The sequence below is a fragment of the Myotis daubentonii genome, chromosome 10 (genome assembly GCF_963259705.1).
Source record: "Myotis daubentonii chromosome 10, mMyoDau2.1, whole genome shotgun sequence".
NCBI lineage: Eukaryota > Metazoa > Chordata > Mammalia > Chiroptera > Vespertilionidae > Myotis > Myotis daubentonii.
This window is the reverse complement of record NC_081849.1, coordinates 23,950,130-23,971,183: the sequence shown is the minus strand read 5'-3', so window position 1 is coordinate 23,971,183 and position 21,054 is coordinate 23,950,130. Positions and strand designations below refer to the sequence as shown.

Here is a 21,054-nt window from a genome sequence, read left to right as displayed (position 1 = left end):
CTATGGGACTAGAAAGATGAGTGTGAATCGTGATTTTTTGCAATCAAAGAGCTTAGATTCAAGTGGAGGCAGACAGACTTGAATGAGTAACTGAAATACCAGACAAAATTAAATTAGTGCTGCAATTCAGGTAAAATGAAATTTGAGTGTATTACTGCTTATTTCCATGCTGTTAACATTTTTCACCAGGCCCCTTGTGGATTTGCAGCCTTGTGAGATTTTTGTTGTTTATTTGTTTAGTTTTTTTTTCAAACTTTTAAAGCCTGCTGTGGAAAATCCATCCTATTAAGATGGTTTCGCTAGTAGATTGGGGTACTGCATGCCTTTAGAATACTGAACATTCCACCAGTAACCTGAAGACAACTGAGAAAATAAATTGGGATGTCAACTTTGTTTAAATCTCATTCATTTTGTCTTTGTCTTTTTTCCAGTCTCCTTCAAAATCATTATCTCACACTGTACATGTTTCCTCATATAAAATAGAGTTAAATGCTTTAAATGAACCCATTTGCAGATTCAATTTCTGGGGATCTTTCTTTCAAACATTTCCATGCTGTACAGATATTTCCTTGCAAATATCCTGTTTGATGGGAGGTAAAAAAAATATTATCTGTTATTGAGAAGCAGGAAATTGTGGCACAGAGATCGTGTGATTTACATGAAGTTCAGTAAAGAAGCTAGAACAGGGATTTGTATGCAGGATGAGGAAGTGGATGTTGGAGAACTGGTGCAAAATCCTGTGTATTATTTCAGTCCTGTGTACTGTCCTAATTTTTCCCCAGAGCTGAGGGTTTTTCCCCCCAAAAAAATATATATTTGTGTATAGCTTTATATCTTTGTCTCTTAGAAATTGAACTGAAATTCCAACGAAAATCCATTTCTTTCTCCTCAATTTCTCAATTCATAACCAAAATTTGACTCAGTATAATGATACCTGAAATTAATTTAAGTTTTTTAAATATCTTTTTTATAACACATAGTGATTACCTATATCCTTTTATATTCTGAGATTATTGTTGTTGTTGTTGTTGTTGATCCTCACCTGAGGATATTTTTCCATTGATTTTTTTAGAGAGAGTGGAAGGAAGGGAGAGAGAGAGAGAGAGAGAGTGAGAGAGAGAGAGAGAGAGAGAGAGATGAGAGAGACACATCGATTGGTTGCCTCCCACACACACCCCAACCAGGGCCTTAGATTGAACCTGCAACCCCGTTATGTACCCTTGACTGGAAATCGAACCCGAGACCCTTTGGTGGGTGGGCTGATGGCCTAAACACTGACCCACACCGGCCAAGGCTATCCTGACATTTTAAGCTAGTGTTTTGCTAATTAAACTTTCCATTTTGAGGTAATTATAGAGTCATATGGAATTATAAGAAATGATTTAGAGAGATCCCATGTATCCTTGACTCAGTTTCCCATGGTAACATCTTGGGAAATGATACTGCAAAATCACAACCATGATATTGACATTGATGTTTATAGACTAGATACAGAACATATCCATCACCACAAGGATCCTTCATGCTGCTCTTTTAAAGCCACTTCCGCTTTCCACCCTCACCTCCTCCCTAACCATGGCAACCACTAATCTGTTCTCCATTTCTAGAATTTTGTCCTTTCACAAATGCTGTATAAATGGAATCATACTATATGCAACTTTTCGGATTGGCCTTTTCTCTCAGCATAATTCTTTGGTGGTCTATCCAAGTTTTTGCATTTATTAGTAGTTTGTTCCTTCTTGTTGCTGAGTAGTTATACCATGGTATGCTACAGTATAACCGTTGCTTGTTGAAGGAGGTTTGGATCGTCTCCACCTTTTGACTATTACAAATAAAGTTGATGTATACATTTGTGAACAGATTTTTGTGTGAATATAAGTCTTCATTTCTCTGGGATAAATGCCCAGAAGTACAATTGCTGGGTTGTATGGTAGTTGCCGTTGTGTTTTTTTAAGAAACTGCCAAACTATTTTCGAGAGTGGCTGGACCATTTTATATTCCCACCAGCAATGTCTGAGTGATCCAATTTCTCCACATCCTTACCAGCATTTATTTGGTTTTTCACTTTAGCCATTCGGATAGATATGCAGGGGCATATCATTATGGCTGTGATTTGCATTTCCCTAATGGCTAATGATGTTGTGCATCTCTTCATGCACTGATTTACCATCGTCTATCTTCTTCAGTGAAATGTCTGTTCCTGGCCTTTGCCTATGTTCTAACTGAATTGTTTGCTTTTTAATTGTTGAGTTTTGAGGGTTCCTTATGTATCCTGGCCAGTCCTTTGTTGGATACATGCTTTGCAAATACTTCCTCCCACCCTGTAGCCTGTCTTTTCACCCTCCTAACAGGGTCTTTCAAAAAGCTAAAGTTTTTAATTTGGGAAAAGTGCAGTTTTAATGTTTCCTTTTTGGGTCATGCTTTGCTGTCAAGTCTAAGAACTTTTTGCCTAGCCTAGATCCCAGAGAGCTTCTATTATGCTTTTTTTCTAAAAGTTATATAGCTTTAAGTTTTACATTTAAGTCCATGATACATTTTCAGGTAATTTCTGTGTGAGATATGTGACTTAGAGTGAGATTAACGTTTTGCTCTGGATGTTCAGTTGCTCTAGCACCATTTGTTAAAAAGATGACCTTTCCTCCATTGAATTGCATGTTCATCTTTGTCAAAAAACAGTTGGGCATATTTATACGGATCTATTTCTGAGTTCTCCGTTCTGTTCCATTGACCTATATGTCTATTCCTCTGCCAGCACCACACAGTCCTGATTACTGTAGCTACATCGTAAATTAGATACTTAAACTTGGTTTCTGATTACTCACACTTTACTTTTCTTTACAAAATTATTTTAGCTATCTTAATTCCTTTGCTTTTCCATGTAAATTTTAGAATAATCTTATTTACACCTACAATAATATTACTATGATTTTAATAGTAGTTGCATTAAACCTATGTATATTCATTTGGGGAGAATTGACATCTTGGTATGTTGAAATCTTCCAGTTCATTAATATACTATGTCTCTCCATTTATTTACACCTTCTTTGATTTAATTCATCAGCATTAAATAGTTTTCAGGATATAAATCCTGTACATGGTCTGTTACATTTACACCTAAGTATGTAATTTTTTGAACAATTGTAAATGGCCCTATATTTTAAATTCTGGTGTCTAAGTGTTTATTATGTTTATTTTGTATATTTATTTTGTATCTGGGACCTTGCAGAACTCACATTTTTTAGGTTCAGGAGGCATTTCGGTATAAGTTTTTTGGGGGGAAACTGGGAAGGTTGTAGATTCCTTGGGCTTTCCTGTGTAGACAATCATGTCGTCTACTAAAGGAACAGTTTTATTTCTTCCTGTCCAGTCTGTACACTTTTCATTTTCTATTGCTGCCTTATCTCACTGGCTAGAAGTAACAGCACTATGTCACATAAAAGTGAAAAGAGTGGACATCCTTGTCTTTTCCCAGCCTTAGGGGAAAAGTATTTACTCTTTCATCATTAAGTGTAGTGTTAGCTATATTAGGTCAAGGAAATTTCCTCCTATGGCTGTTTTTCTGAGAGTTTCTATCATGAATGACTGTTGAATTTTACTAAATGCTTTTACTGCATCAATTAATATAATCATGTGATTTTTTCCCCCTTTAACTTGTTAATATAGTGGATTTTCAATATTGTACTAGTTTTGTATCCATGGGATAAATCTCACGTAGTCATAGTGTATAATTCTTTTTCTTTTTTAATATTTATTGTTGCAAATATTACATATGTCCCTTTTCTTCCCCCCATAGACTCCCTCCAGATCACCCCCACTCCCCACTCCAGGCCTTCAGCACCCTATTGTCTATGTCCATGGGTTATGCATAAATGTATACAAGGTCTTTGGTTGATTACCTCTCACCCATCTACCCTCCCCGCCTTCTCTCTGAGATTCCACACTCTGTTCCATGCTTCCATGTCTTTAGAAACACTCCATTCATCAGTTTATTTTGTTAATTAGATTCCACACATGAGTGAGATCATGTGATACCTGTCTTTCTCTGACTGACTTATTTCGCTCAGTCATACTCTCCAGGTCCCTCCATGCTGTCTCAAAGGGTAAGAGATTCTTCTTTTTTACTGCTGCATAGTATTCCATGGTATACATATACTACAGCTTTTTTACCCACTTGTCCACTGATGGGCACTTCGGCTGTTTCCAGGTCTTAGCTATTGTAAATTGTGCTGCTATGAACATAGGGGTGCATATATTCTTTCTACTGATATCAGGGAGAGGGAGAGAAGGATAGAAACATCAGTGATGAGAAAGAATTATTGATCAGCTGCCTCCTGCACTCCCTGTAATGGGGATCGAGCCAGCAACCCCGGGTATGTGCCCTCATCGCAAATCAAACTGTGACCTCCTGATTCATGGATCAACGTTCAACCACTGAGCCACACCAGCTCAACAATATGTGGTCTTTTATACCTGGCTTCTCTCGCTTAGCATCAGTGTTTCAAGGATCAGTGTTGTTGTAGCATGTGTCAGTGCTTTATTCCTTCCTATGGCCAAATAGTTTTTTGTGTAGCGATTCCACATTTTGCTTATCCACTCATCAGTTAGTGGACATTCGGTTCATTTAGACTTTTTGGCCACAATGCTGCTATGAACATTAGGATACAAGTTTTTGTGTGAACATATGCTTTCAGTTCTCTAGGTTACATACCGAGGAGTTGAATAGTGGGTCCTATGTTACCTCTGTGTTTACTTCTTTTAGGAACTGCCAAACTGTTTTCCAAAACAGCTGCAATGCAGGAGGGCTCTATTTTCTCCACATCCACAAAAATGTTTTATTGTCCATCATTTTGATCACAGTCATGGTTGTAGGTGTGAAGTGTTATCTCATTGTGGTTTTGATTTGCATTTCCCTAATGACTAGTGATGTTGAGCACCTTTTTATGTGCTTATTAGCATTTGTATATCTCCTGTGGAAACGGGGCTATTCAAACCATTTGCCCATTTTTTAAATTGTGGGTTATTTTTCTCTTAATTGTTGAGTTATAAGCGTTATTTTGTATTCTCTGGATTCTGGACCCTAATCAGAAATAGGATTTGCAAATATTTTCTCCCTTTTTGTGGGTCATCCAGGGTTTTTTGTTGTATTTAGCTAGAGGAGTAGAGAAAAATACATCTACCTCATCTTCCTATAAGTAAATGTCTCCCAAACTCGTTTTTAATGGCTTTGGAAGGACCAAAGTGTGCTTCATTGCTTTAAAACTCAAAGTTTAGTTTAACTTAGTATGGGAGAGTCGTTTTATTCTAGTGTTCAATTTCTTTTGTTGTTTCAAATTAAATTGTTTTAAAGACAATTTAGGGAAAAGGTTTTAATTTTTTTCTATGCATTTTTATGACTTACCTCCCTGTGTATTCAGCATAGTGGCCTGTGTATTATATGCCAAGTTATACTACAGGTCCCTTTAGCCCTCTTGGTAGCCATCAGAGCCTGAGACAATGCAAGCCTGTGTTCTGTCCAGATATTATCACTTATCTGTATGCCATAAGGTGAAAAGGGTGAGGAGACCTGGTTAAGAAAACACAGAGTGACCTTATAGCCCAAGTGAGAGTACAGAGTTCCCATCTGTGGTATGTTTTTAAGCTCTGCCATCAGAGCCATAGAAACAGGCACAGGAATGAGTGAGCATTTCTCATTTCTAGGCTAAATAGGTAGGTCTTTCATCTTTCCTTACCAAACAATGAGTAATTCAGAGATAATCACAAGAAATCAAGGATTTCCTGATATCTCCTGTCTTCACCCAAGTCGTTGGCTACTGAGTTCTTCAAAGACTGATGCCTTCTTCCTTGGTAAAGATTGTTTTTTATGTCTATACTCCTGATTCTACTTCTCTTATAAACTCAAACACCAGTGTATAGCCATGGCTGGGAATATCAGAATTATTTTGAACTTCAAATATTTCTTTTGTTCCATAGGTGCCTGGGTGTATCTTACCAGCTCCCCAGCATTGCCAGACTGTACCATGAATGGATTATGCTTCTGATGAAATCCCTGGCGGCGTTTTGTTCCGTTTCCACTGCAGGGTTCCCGTTTATTCTCAAGCACCCTCTCTGTGTTTCTGCTCTGCAGCACCGCAGGCTGATTAAGGAACACTTTCCAAGCCACAGGGCTCCCCCTTTGTTAGTCTCCTACACTCTTTCATTGCTTGTATTATCCCCTCATTTCACTCCATTTTCGGTCTAATTTCAAATTTCTTGAGCTCTCTAAAATTCTGTAGCCTTCTCCACTCAGTGTTTTCTAGCCTTATTTTTTTTTTATTCACCTTACTTTTATTATCTCTGCACAAACTAGTATTTTCTTTTTTTCTTTAGTCTACTTTTCCTGGATTTTTGCTAATAGCCTTGATCTGTAGCAGTCAAACTCATTACAGTCTAGGTACTCTTCATCTTTTTCAGTTTTTCATTCTGTTTCTTATGTCAAAGGAAGAAATGTATGTGAAAGCCTTTTACAAACCAGAAAGCACGATACACTCGTATAACTTATTGAGATTAACAAAGGGCCACTGTGCCTCTTTTCACGCTTTCTGCTCCTTCTGAGCCAAAAGAACTTCTCCATAGAGGAGGGGAATATTGAAGAAACATAAAGCAATGGAGTTGTCTCTTAGCAACCGGGTCTGCCTTATAAATCTTACTTTAGATTACTGCTGCTCAAAATCACTTGCTTTTCTTACTGGCTTAGTGCAAATAATGTTATTAAATTATCGGAAGAGAAAGGAAAAAATATACTGAATGAGTCGCTTAGTTCATCAACTCCGCTCTATCTTTGCATAACGCTGTTGATATAGTTGGGTTGTCTCTTTCTCTTGGTTCAAATTGAAAAAGTTTATAAATATATCTTTTGTTGTTACTTAAGTTGTAAAGTAAGTAGAAACTAAATACCACCTTATACATTTCTAGGTTACCTGACTCCTGAAACAATATGGGTCGTATAGGTAGTATATAACAGACACTGCGTATAAATTAGGTTGTACATTTAAAGAAAAGCGGGTATACAAAACTCAAACCAGATTGTGGTATGATTATTTGCATTATAAAAATAACTCGTGAGTATTCTTCAGATATCTTTTAGTGCCTCCTGTGCTAGACAATGGGAGAGATATTCTCTTCGTGTGTGTGTGTGTGTGTGTGTGTGTGTGTGTGTGTGTGTGTGTAAATAGTCCTTGGCTTCCCCAGTAATAAGGTAGATAAGACTTGCAACAAATAAGGCAGTGAACTGATAAATGCCTGTGAGTGGAAAGCCAAGCGCGGAGGATGGAAAGGTCCCTCCCAGCCTGGTGAGCTGTTACGATTACATGGACAAGGTGACATGTTCAAGAATCCAAGACTAACAGAGATTTTGTCAAGTTTGGAATTAAGACAAGATTGAAGTGGTTGGCAAGATATTGGTGCCTTCAGCACTAGAACAAGGAGTTTAAATTTTAGCCAGTAAGCAATGGGGAGCCACTGACTTTTTTTTTCTTAAATCAAAATCTTGTCTAAGAAAATTTATCGTGCAATAATTGTAATTTCAATTCTTTTAAAAACTGGTTTGCTGATATTCCTTTAGGCTCCTTACTCTTGTATAAAACAAAGATGTTTACAAGTTAATCAATTATAGAATTGTTTTATTTCTAGTCTCTTTAAAGGGCAGTCAAAAAACTATTTTCAGATGAAATAAGATCTGGTAAGATGAGCTAATTAGTTGGGCTTCATATGAAGAGGGGTAGAATACTACTTCCCATACCTTCTGAAGTCGCTGTGAGGGAACTTCGTGTCGATCAGTCAGCCATCCTGCTGTCTCACTTCTCCAACTGGGACAATGCAGAAATCCACCGTTTTCTTTTTTTTTTCTTCCTACGTGGATAGAATGAATATTTTTAGTGAAAACAGCTTCTTCTCAATGGCCCTCTTAGATTTGTTCTTAATTTTGCCAAACATTTGTTCACCTGAGCGAAAGACTTTGTTTCCCTGCCTTTTCCTTTACGGGGAGAAACAAACAGTGGGAGTGACAGCGTGTTGTGAGGCGCTGCTGGTACAAAGATGAATTGCTGTGTAAATACTCTGAAAATGTTGATAATTGACTGTTAGTGAAAATGCAGTGTGGCTTGTTTTGTTTTGTTTTGTTTTGTTTTGTTTGTTAATCTTCACCCAAGGATATTTTTCCATTGATATTTAGAGTGAGTGGAAGGGAGGGAGAAAGACAGAGAGAGAAACATTGATGTGAGAGAGACAATAGATTGGTTGCCTCCCGCATGTGCCCCGATGGAGCCTGCAACCCAGCTATGTGCCCGTGACCGAAATCGAACCCGGGACCCTTCAGTCCACAGGCGATGCTCTATCCAAACCAGCTAGGGCAGGAAATGCAATGTTTTAATAATGAAGACTATAGAATAAGGTTGGCTATTATTTTCCATGCATAGCATGCCTTGGGGGATTTAGAGCATGAAATGCTTCCCACCTGCTTCTGTTAAGGAAGTAACACTTCCTACGTATTTACCTCACAGTTAAATCGTGTTTTTAAAACATTACAGCTAGAGAAGCAATGTGTTTTAGTGAGCCATATTAGATGAACAAAGGACCACTTTGTTAACCTAGTCATTCACTTGCTGTGTCAGGACAAGTCAGGACTCTTCCTTTGTGCCTTGGTATTCTGCTGAGACCGTCTGAAGCTGCCCTGGCCAAATAAAACCTGCATGCCAGCAACATGCGACTGCTGGGGACTTGGGGACACAGAACCAAAAGCTGTTATGTAAAATAGTTCAAGAATGAGATTGTGGGGTGCTGAGCAGCACACTGTTTGCCCTGTCGTCTTCCCCCACTGCATTGACCACACCGGCTCCCACCTGAGCTCAGAGTCGCAGGGAGAGGGAGGGATATGTGTCTGGGGCGAATCATGGTTTCCACTCTGGAAAGCTGGTCACATCTCGAGTCAGTCCAAGCCTGAAGAACCTAGAAAAGATCTTGTTTGATTCTAATCCTGCTCTTTGGTGCCATGTGAGTCTCTTCTGCGTCTCTTGAGAAGGCGCAGGCAATTCTGTCTCTGAGCTTTGGAGGAGGGACTCCGGCTCTAAGACTGCACACCGAGTCCAGATCCCAGAGAGTGTGTGTCTTCAGATGAAAAAAAAAAAATTTAGTTCAGCGGAATTTAATTCCATGATGAATGATAACAAATGACATAAGTTATTTTTGAAAATGAATTTTGGGTTTCAGAGCAAGACTTTTCTTTCTCTGCTTCTGACTTAACCATGAAGAAAAATTCAGAATAATCCTTAAAAACAGTAGTTCTTGCCATTAATTGAAAAGCATTTTGCTATCTGAAGTTGGGCTCCTCTCAAGGTTTAAAAGTTAGGAGCACAATTTTAGAAATAAATTATTTTGCATGTTTTCCCCTCTTTGCTATATCTTTTAGGTGCCAGATAGAGCTTGCTCTATTGACTCGAATCAAATGAAAGCATGTCCAGTGAAAATCACCTCTGGCTTGAGAACCAGACTGTAGTTCATTCAGAAACCAGAATGATCCTGGCCCAGTTTTAATGTACAAAAACTCTCCAGCCCACTGTGGCTGGAAGTTAGTATCGTAGAACCACGCTATAAAACGTGAGGGCCGGGGACTCCCCACACTGTGGGAATCTGCTGCTATTTCTCAGCAAATCAAATCCACCGTGAATTCCAGTGTACAGACTGTGTGGTCTAGTCCAGGCTGCACCATCAGCGTGAATAGAGGAAGGCCAAGTTCAGGAAAGAGGGAAGCCACAGGACTTAAGTGGGGAGGAAAGGGTTGCTTGGGTAGCCACAGCGGCACATTTTGGACATTTGAAGATCATTGCCTCTCTTTCTCCTTCTTCCTTTCTTCCACATAAAGATTATGGAGGGAGTAAAAGGAGGAAAGCCTTGACTCAAAAAGGAAAAAAAATTACATAAAATCATCTTTACTGCCAGGGACTTCTTAATGTTTGTTGGGTGTGCACCCCAACTTAACACATTTGACCAAACATTTCCCATGATTCATCATCTTTTAATGATGCTGTATAATTCAAAAAAGATGACTACTATGTGTGGCCCATTTGCCTCCTGTTATTCTGTAAGAACAGGATAGGAAGGCTTAGGGAATACTTGTACTCCATTTTGTTTTCACAGTGTTACTAATTTCCTTCCATTAAAAACATATCTAAAATCTTTATTCTCTTTTTAGGTAACAGTATGACTAAATACATTGAGAAGCTAGAAGAGATCAAAAAAAGTAAGTAGCACTATTATTGATGGGCTGGCATAATGGGAGCCTGTAGTAGTTGTATAAGTTGGTTATTAACAACCCGAATCGTACTCTATAACTGACACACACGGGGAGCTAGGGGAGTCCACTGGCAGGTGGCTGGGGAGATGTGGGAAACACAGTCCCTTCCTGGTTAGCTGCTGGGATCGTGGCTTGTGGATCGAGTTGTGCCTGACTTAGACCTCAGAGGAGGTGTTAATGTAGGAGTGTAGAGTGAGCAGCGAGAACCTGCACTTTAGTGTCATTGTTCTAAGGTCTTCTTAGTCTTTTTCAAGGTACTTAATCTTTCCTCCTTTCTCTATACCTGAGATAGGAGTAATAATGTCGTATTTCATAACACTCTTTTGAGTATAAATTAGTACTCATGAAAGCCTTAGAGATATGAGAAAGAGCTTATTCTTAAAGCGATGTTATACATTATAAATTCATTGCCGTCTGCTTTCTTTTAATTAAAAATCATATTTCATACACATTCTTTTTAAAAACTAATCTTCTGCAAAGATATGCCACTAGTCACTGAGTGTTTTGCTCTGGTACAAAATCATAATTTTTCAGTCTGTGTCCAAAACAGATGTAAAATGTACACATCAAGGCCAGAATTAAAGAAGAAGCAGAAACATCTACGTCCTAAGACGGATTTGCGCCTATCTCCAGTGGAACACAGTGCGAGGGGAGTATTTAGCTAATGTGAGGGAAGAGGGACTCGCTCAGATAACAGTTCAGAAGTTGGCTCTGGTAACATACATCTTCTGGGAAGAGATTACTACAAATCCAGAATTCAGAGAACTTTGTTTTTACACAGCAGGCCTTTTAATTTAAATGATAATGTTTCTGTTCCTTTTGAATTGCTGAGAAACCCCAGATAATAGATGTGGACCCTGGAGCGGCTTTCTGCTGACTCTGCTGTTCGCCTGCGTGAGCTATCGGACTCCTGCTGGAGACATTTGTTTCCTGATGTGTAACGTCCCAGTGGCCTTCTATTTTCTTCTTATACGTTCTACATTATAGCTTACACATTATTTTGCACTTTATATTGTATACGTATATATTTTAAGGATATATTAAAATTTTAAACTATGAAAAAAATCTTGTTTACTCACCTGGGCTGCATTATTGTCGCCCTTAGTTCATCCATGGCAGGACAGTCCGGCTGGCCTGCTTCGAATTCGGTGTGCAGTCTCTTTCACCTCCTATCCATTTGCAGCTGAGTAGAAAGCTCACCTGTCCACACCAGAATTTGTCCCCTAAAAATGTCTTGTTCCACCCAGATTGAGGAAACCCGGTTTAAAACATTTCTTAAAAAACACAGTGTGGTTTCTTTAATATCTAAACTTTAAATGGAGCTTTTCTCCCCAAAGAAATGCCTCTGGAACGGAGTCCTTGGAAATGGACTTCTCTTTAGAAGTTGTGGGCTTCCTTTTAGTAAAACAGGAGGTTCCTCTCACCTGGTCTCACAGACTTTGTGCTGATTCCCTGACTAGAATTACTTCAGATTCTGGTTTGGAATCTACATTTGGAACGATATTTCCTTCTCTTATCCCATTTTCTGTTGTAGATGTTCTTTTGGGTCAAAGGGAGGAGAATATTGCCTTGTTTCGTGACACCCTAGCCCCATCACTTTTCTCGGATTACCTCAGATGCCATGTCTTTCTGTGAAATCACAAACCTTGTTCTGTTACTTCCTTTGATTTGTCTTCCACTGTGAGCCCAACTTCCCTTTGCTAATAACGTGTTTTAACAAAACTCTGAAAACGCAGAATTCCTTTGTAATCTGAATATTCTTTCAACTCTGCCTGGGGAGAACAGACACTCTGTGTCTATTGACCACTTACAAAGCGTATTCTTGGCTTCTGGTGGTTAGATGACACTAGTTGGACCCAGTGTGAAACATCCTAGATAGTTAGGTCTCTGTCCTTCCAGTAACTCGAGAGAGACAGGCTGAGCCTCCAGACTTACTGGAGAAGCAAAACTTGATAGCATATCTGAAACTCGGGTTCATTGTCTCCATCGCGGAGTTGGGAGAAGCTACCAGTAGCAGAAGCTCCATTCTTAAAGCTCTGTTCGCGAGGACAGGCTGACAGAGCTTTCCAAGCCATCCTTTTTATAAACTTTAAAACTTACTGTACAACGTCTAGTTTGATCTTTTTATCTCTGAGTAATAATGTCAGAAAGTCCTAGTGATGGCTGCTCTTCTAAACCAGAACCAGGTATGTAGAGTTGAGGCTCAAATGTGCAGTGGGATTTCTAGTGCGTGTGAGAGGGCACTAGAAAGGGCAATCATTAGAAGACAGCTGGACCGGTGTTTTGTTTGAGGTAATTCAACAGAGTTCAAGGGGGTTTTAATGTACTTAGAATGTGAAGAATTGGAGAGTATTTCAAACTATGGGACTATACAGAAAGAATATCGGTAGATAAATGGCACAGTGCAAACTGCTTGAAAGCGATTGACTATTTTCATTGTCTGATGTATCACCATTTTGATTTAAATAAGTGACTTTTGGTGGACGGGTTGGTGGCGATTCAGTTGCACTTATTATTGCTTGTGGTCAGCCTATGTGAGTCTGCATCCTGGTGGGTCTTAGAAGCTGGTTTGCATCTAGGTTTGTTACCTTGTATCCAGAAGAAGTTGTTCTAAGAATTTTCTAGAAATAATGGTCAGTTATACGCCAAATTGCTCTCTTTAAGACATTTTAGAACAGCAGAACTTTAATTCCCTGTAAGACAAGAATCTTGATGAAGTTTTTAAGGTAATATTTCCTGACTCTGAGTCATAAGTTGTTTGGTAAATCAAGCAAACATTATCCTCCGAAATAACTATCCGGTCGGTGCTGGTTTTTTGGAAAATTCATAGAAATGATTAGTACACCAGGTAAACAGTCTTAAATATCTTAATCCTTTCCTTTGTTCCTAGGCGTCTTGGCTTACGAGCCTTTGTGCAATGAAGGGTACAGTAATTACCCAGCTAACTGACCTTTAGTAATTCTGAAGTAATGACACAGTCTTTAAGGAGCCCTGGGCTCCAATATAAACACCTAAAAGAGGAGAGGAGTAAAGGGTAAGAGTGGGAGGGAGGCCAATGCTGAGAACTTCAGAATGGGCAGTCATTTTCAGAAAAGTTTAAGGAAGCTAACTGTTAGCATGCCTCTCTGGGGCAGAGATTGGATAAAGTGATACTGGCTGAAATTTTTAAAAAACTGTTTAATGTGCTACATGGGATTATTATCACAATTACAGGGGTACCCTCCTTGGAGGAGTTATGCCTCAGACTGTACAGATAGCACTGAGTACATGTTGATGTTTTAGGTTGATTTTTTACTTTAATTGTAAAAAGCACATACCATAAAAGGTACTGTCTTAACCATTGTTAAGGGTACAGTTCAGTAGTGCTAAGTTTATTGGCTTTGTTGTACAGTAGATCTCCAGACCTTTTTCGTCTTGCAAACCTGTTGAACAGGTTGCTTTTTATTGAAGTGGAGGTGAAGAGAAACTGACACAAAAGATGGTCACGACTCTGTGCCCAGCATTGTGCCTGGGGTTGGGGGAGAAAGTGTTGTCCTGTGTCTCCAGCATGGTTTGTCACCTCCAGAACCGAACTCCTCTTTTCAGGGCAGGGTTGACCTGGGGCCACTCCGCCTAAGGGTCTCTGTCCTGTTTATAAAATGCAGATTTGTTTCCTTTTGTTCTGAAAATAGTTTAAAGCAGTTTACAAAAAATGTGGTACAATATGGCCAAAGTACAGCCAGAGCATGGTAACAGAAAAATGGTAGACTAATAACATAAAGGCAAGGGATAAAGTCTCTAGACAAAAGAGGTGGCTGTTCAGTTATAGGCTTTCTACTGGCCCAAGCAAAAGGGGAGGCGGGGGATGAAGAAATTATATAATACTGACCACTGTTAATTTTGAGGATATCATGAGGACTAAATGAGGTAAGGTATGTAAAAGCACATAAATGACTTGAGAAATATACCATATAACTTGGTGATTAGAAAGAATGAATACCTCTGAGGAAGCAAAATAAACCTAGAAAAATATTTGTGCTTTTCAGATTACAGATACAAAAAAGATGAGCTTTTCAAGAGACTAAAAGTTACCACCTTTGCCCAGCTGGTAAGTTTAATAATCTCCCACTGGAGTAAAACTTGTCTAATTTGTGCTGCTTTATGTGAGTATCTCTAAATTTGATTCTAGGTAATATTTGCAGTGGGGTTTCTTCTTGATTATTTATATTTTACCTGTGAGAGAATTAATTGGTATATGATGTGTATATTCATTGGAGGATGGTGTGAAATTTTTCTCTCTTCTTTGATAAGAATTTTATAAAGTAAAATGTACATTCTACTTTTAAATCATCAAATTTGTGGTTTAGGTTTTGTTTGTTTTTTCCTTGTCCATTTAATTTAATATTTAGAATCTAGAGTTCTGGACTCTGGATTGTTTGGACATTTTTCTCTGTGTAAACCAGGTGATCGCCCTTCGATGACTGAGTTCTTTTTCCAAGCCTTTCTTGGGCTATTTTTTTACTTTGGGAAAGTCACTTTATCCTTTCATTTGAAAATTACGGACCAAGTGTCTCTCTGGTACCCAAACAAGAGTTCCATTGATGTAACTCAAGATGGATCTTGGGTCTCATGAGCTAAATTTTAAAAACTGCTTCAAAATCTATATGTAAGGCCCTAGCCAGTTTGGCTCAGTGGATAGAGCCTGCGGACTGAAGCGTCCCTGGTTGGCAACCAATCGAGTCGTCTCTTCTCACATTGACGTTTCTGTCTGTCTGTCTCTCCCTCTCCCTTCCACTCTCTCTAAAATAAAATAAAATAAATCAATGGAAAAATACCCTCAGGTGAGGATAAAAAAAAAAATCTATATAGGTATACAATGCTATAATCAATGTACTCATAATTACATTTATTTCTTCCTTGCATGAAGAATTGCTGATACAATTTGTTATTATAAGTATTGCATTTTTAAGAAATAACATGTTAAAAAAGTATAACATATGTAATACTTTCAACAATAAAGATTTTTTTTTAATAAAGTAATAACATGTTATGTTGGGACCAGAATATATAGGGGCGTAGTTTCATGAATATTGCTAGGTACTCTTATTCATATTTCTTGTCCTAAGTTACCCTTTTGGCCTTTGAAGTTTATTGTGCAGTGTCTTAAACGAACCCTTTTCTTCTGGAAGGTCCTCTGCAGTGTAATGACCACTCCCGGAGTAAGGAGGCCCGCGTGTTAGCCTCTAGTTGAGGACACTGACAGTTTCTTAAAACAAGAGATCTTTGATGTTCCCTGTCCTTTGTATAAGACAGGCTTGCCTCTGTTTAAAGACAAACAAACATAGACCCATCTCCACATTTCATTCCTTTTTCTCTCAGGTCATCCAGGTTGCTTCCTTGTCAGATCAAACACTGGAAGTGACAGCTGAGGAGATTCAAAGACTGGAAGGTAATGAGAATTGAGGCTGCGGGAAAGTCACGGATTGACCGTTTGACTGAAGCGCTCGCCCTCTGCAGCTGCGTTCGCGGCGACTTGGGGCTTTGATGTACCTGTTTGTAATTAGATTGTTGCTCTCTGAGAAATGCTATCTGCTGCTTTAATTGTTAATTCTTACCTCTTAAAAATAAAAAGCCATCTGGTTTTCTGGCTCTAGCATTTGTAGTTTTAAACGTTTTAGATGTGTTTGATATACTAATTACTTTTTTTCAGCAGGTATTTTTAGTGTTTTCTATGTATGTACAAGCCACAGAATTAGGTGCTATGAGACCAGAAAGATGAATAAAACCCAGCTCTACATACGTGGAGTTTGTAATCACGGGTGCACATGCGTTTGCATGTTGGGTGAGGAGAATGAAGGCAGAAACACAGAGTCACTAACGGCAGAAATTTGTAATGGAGGACGGAAAGGAAGCTATCGTTTGTTGAATTCATGTATACTGCTAGGTACTTCACCTCGTGTTTTCTTATTTCATTTATTGCAAAAACCTCTATAACAGCGGTTCTCAACCTGTGGGTCGCGACCCCGTTGGCGGTCGAACGACCCTTTCACAGGGGTCGCCTAAGACCATCCTGCACATCAGATATTTACATGACGATTCATAACAGTAGCAACATGACAGTTATGAAGTAGCAACGAAAATAATTGTATGGTTGGGTCACAACATGAGGAACTGTATTTAAAGGGCCAGAAGGCTGAGAACCACTGCTCTAGAAAGAAGGTACTCCTTACAGATGAGAAGCCCAACCAAGCCCAGAGGTGCAGTGACTTGCTGAAGGTGATACAGCCAGTGTGTCTCCCAGGGCAGCCAGTGTCTGCTGTGGGAGTGCCGGGGGAGGGGAGGTATTTTCCAGTTAGAAAACAGGTAGACTTGCTTAAGGCTTCTAACCAGCCCTTCCAGGTGAGGCTGTGGCTGGCCGAGGAGAGGCACCGAGAAGAAAAGGCTGAACACAGGCCCGGAGAAGAGAAAGCTCCCGGCGTGCCTGGGGAGTCACGTAATCCAGTCTGGCTGTGGTCTGAGGGAGGAATAGGTGCCTGGTAGGAGATAAGGCCAGAAAGATAGGTAGGCTCCAGATTTCCTTTCTTAAATGCCGAGTCGAACGAAATAAAACCTCTTCGTTGTACTCTCATGAAAGGCATACACAGAGCTAAGGTCTTTATTTTATCCTGAAGCGCTCAGCAATCAATGTGTGGCTGTTTATTGACGGAGAATGTGTTTTGTTAAGGTTGATGTAGGCCAGGAATTTGACTTCTGATTTCAAGACAAGTTTCTCAGGAAGTCTGAACACTGGGTTTGTGCAACTCAACTGTCATTTCCCTGGGCTTGTTTTTGTTAGCGAGGATAAAGGGAATCTGAAAAAGCCAGGAATTTATCTTTGACAGATGCCTCTCACACCGCAGAGAAAGAAGGGCTCTTTGTAATAGAGATAATTGAGTCTCCTCATACAAATACACCCAATTTTAACCTGGTTATATAAGTACCTGGATTGGGTCTTTTAATTCATTATAGAGATTGCAGCACCAGGACATATGGGCTCATGCAATTTTCTCTTCTGAGATGAATTTGCACAGCAAAATAGGCTCTTGTAAAATAGGACACCATAATGTGTGAGTAATATTAGTGTTTTTCTAGTGCTCCACACAGAATAATAACTCACTCAGGAATGCCTGTAGGACAGATTGTATCTGTTTGCATATTGACTATCTTTGAAGGATTACAAGATCTCCTTTTGTAATGTTTATTTTTTCCTGACTTAAAAGTATATTTTTAGAAAATTAGAAAACGGCAAAAAATATATAAAGAAAATTAAAATAACGAATAATCCCTGTTTTAAATTTTGTTGTCTATTCCCCCCCCCCCCATCTAACTCCCACCCAAATCCATACTCTTCATATATAGTTTTGTATTATGCTGTTTCCCATTAACATTTTGTCATGCATACTTTCCTGTGTCATTCATTACATAGACTCACAGAGCTTCAGTGTAAAGGTCGTGTGGTCATATAATGCCTACCCTTTGGACATACCATAATTTATTTAATTATTCTCCTATTCCTGGGGCAGTACAGTTTTTCTAATTTTTCACTTTTATAAAATAATGCTGTGGTGTAAATACATAAGTGCTTGTGTGGTTCTGATTATTTCCTGGAGATGAATCGCTACAGATGAACAAAGGGTAGACCTGTTTTGGAGGCGCTCAATGCTGATTCCACAGCCTCTCCGGAAGGTTCTACCTCTGCAGCCCACCGAGTGCAGGAGAAGACATGTTTCTCCCCATCCGAGCCAGTGTTAGCATGGTTTTGTTTTGAATGTCTCTGATAGTGACAGTGAGCTGTGTGGTGTGTGTGTGTGTGTGTGTGTGTGTGTGTGTGTGTGTGTGTGTGTTTATTGGTCATACATATTTCTTTCGAGGATATTACAAATCCTTTCCCATTTTTTTTCTAATGGAATGTTCATCTTTTACTTACTGTTTTATGAAAGCGTTATATAATTATGATATCTTTTTACTTTGGAAACCAATACAGCCTTGGAAATAAAGGAGAAAAATCTTTATTTGATGATTTGGAACAATTTCCAAGCTGGATTATCAAGTAAAAATAAAACAACAAAACGAAAGCCAAGGTGTAGAGCAGTATGAATAGTGTTCTCCTGGACATGTAAAAAGGGGAGGAAATAAAATATATGCGGAAGATGTAGTTGTTTTATTTCTGGAAGGAGACATAAATATGTGAAGCTGGTTCCCGTGGGGGGGAGGCCCGATGGCCGTGCATCTGGAATCGGAAGGAGGCTTCCTTTCCACATAAATTTATGTCGTTTGCATTTTTACCTTATACACACGAGCCTTTTTTCAATTGAGGAGCTAGTTAGTTTTTTTAAACTCTGTAAATTAAGTATATTAACCTTTTCTCATCCATATATGTTACAGGTATTTTTCCTAATTTGTTATTCACCTTTTAATTTTCTTTGTGTTGATTTTGACACATATGAGATTTGCATTTTCACATGATTAAATCAGCCATTCATGTTATGTCTTGTTTTATTGCTTTAGATTCACAAATTCTAAAATAAGATAAATTATTTACCTCTATTTTCTCCTACCAGCTTGCTTGTTAGTTTTGTTTTTGTTTTAATATCAATCTATCTGTTACATATATAGGGTGTCCCAAAAAAGTGTCTGCACACTTTACCAGCTGATCATCACTTAATTTTCACTTCTTTTCGGGTTTAACTGATTTGAAATAATGGGTGAAGCCAGACTAAGCTTTGAACAAAGAAAATATATCCTAAAGTGCCACTAGACTTTTTTTATGGGGATACATAAAAGAAAGTTTACGGTACAAAGCCGGCAATAGTTGACAAATTGAGGGCACACAAATACTGAACAAAATGATTCTTAATATTTGTGATTTCATTGCTTCATGTTATCAGCGGTGTCTGGACCAAAACGGTCATCAGCTTGAAAACAGGCATTGACACACAAAGAAGTATTCATTTCTGTAGCTTTCTTTAAATTTTTTTTAATGAACTATATGTTAATAAACACTGACTTTATGATCATTCAAAGTGTGTGTACTTTTTTGGAGGAGACACCCTGTATTTTGGTATATGATGTGAGAGGTTAGCTAAACTTGATTTTTCTAGATAGTTGACAGATGATTTCAGCAGCATTTATTCAATAGTTTTCCTTTATCAACTGATTTGTGATGCCACCTTGAACATAGATTAGCTTCTTATATATATTCTAGGGTTTCTTTCTGTGTTCTCTATTGTACTCTGTTGTTCCGGTTGTACTTCAGCATTGCTTTTATCATTTACCTTTTCAGTATATGTTACTATTTGATGAATCAGGTTCTCTAAATTTTTATATATGTATGTATAATTTTTTTTTTCTTCTTATAGTTAAAATCCTTTTACACTTTTTTTTGTCCCATTGGGATTTGTATTAAGGCTAAAAAATAAATCCGGAAAGGATTAAATCATTTAACTTTTAGTCACCCAGTCAGGACTACTCAATGTATGCCACTCTCTTCATTCAGGTTAATGTCCCTAAGTTTATTTTTATAAGACCTATAAAGGACTTACAAGTTTTTACCAGATCTTTACATTTCTTAATTAGGTTTATTTTCTAGGTGAGTATGCTGTATATCTGTAATTGTTACTGTAAATGAGATCTTCATATTGTTTTCTAATTGGTATATAGGAAAAATATTTTGTTAGTATTTATGTTTTTTATCTAACCACCTAATTATTTTCCTTATGCTTATAGGAATCCCTTGAATTAATCCAGTAAATTATATCATATCCAAATTAAGATCTCATTTCTATTTCTTCTCTAATTATACTGGTTAGAACAGTAAATTCTCAGACTTTTTGGTAATAATCTCCCTCCACACTATAACAATTATTGAGGACCTCAGAAAGTTTTGGTTTATGTAAATTATACCTATTAATATTTAGGGTATTACAATTTTAAACAGGACTTAAAAATATTGACTCACTATTTCACCCATTATAAACATAAATAACATATTTTTATGCAAAACAGCTATATTTCTAAAATAAATTTTCTGAGAATGGAATTACTTTTTTGGGTAAATCTCATTAATGTCTGATTTAATAGAAAACAGGTGATTCTCCTATCTTCTGTATTCAATGTGTTGCAATATGCTATTTGGGTTGAAGCATCTGAAGAAAATCTGGCGTCACACAGACCTGTAGACATAAATGGTAGAGTGTTTTAATAGCCCTTGCCATTATTGTGGATATTTTTCTTTGGTACAACACCAAAACAACCACCAATAGTTTCCTAAAGGTTAGTTGTAATGTAGAATCTGAAACCATATTAATGAATTTTTCACACTCTGTTACATTAAAAGCCATCGGTCTGTCTTGCGCTTTGAATGAATCTTTTATCCGTGTATGATTTTATAACATCATGCCTTGGTCGTGCGAAAATTATTGGTTCACTGAGTTATGAAGATCTTCCCAATGTTGACAAATTTCATTACACAGCATAAAAACAAACAAACACATTCATCAATCTCACCGCCTATCTTATCAGAAAAGGCATTAAGTATGGAGAAACAGTCAAGCTCCCGATGGTACATGGCTTCCAAAATTGTGATTTTTATTCAAAATATAATCATTGCAACAAATGCCATCAGTTGTTTTCCTTGAAATGACAAGTTCACTTTTCACTTAGATCATTTTTTTTAATGTCTGCCAAATGCACACGTCTAAGTAACCAGT

General features: G+C 38.1%; 1 protein-coding gene across 4 annotated transcripts in view; it reads left to right on the top strand.

The window, feature by feature from the left end:
* Positions 1–21,054, top strand: part of CEP41 (centrosomal protein 41) — a 36,135-nt gene that overhangs the window by 8,778 nt on the left and 6,303 nt on the right. For 2 of the 4 annotated variants that reach the window (XM_059711797.1, XM_059711798.1), the window contains 3 exons: positions 10,226–10,273; positions 14,353–14,414; positions 15,686–15,755. In XM_059711797.1, the coding sequence (XP_059567780.1) occupies positions 10,226–10,273; positions 14,353–14,414; positions 15,686–15,755 (180 nt within the window). Of the gene's footprint in view, positions 1–5,970; positions 7,480–10,225; positions 10,274–14,352; positions 14,415–15,685; positions 15,756–21,054 lie in introns of those variants that run through there. The other 2 variants (XM_059711799.1, XM_059711800.1) reach the window with 2 other exon arrangements.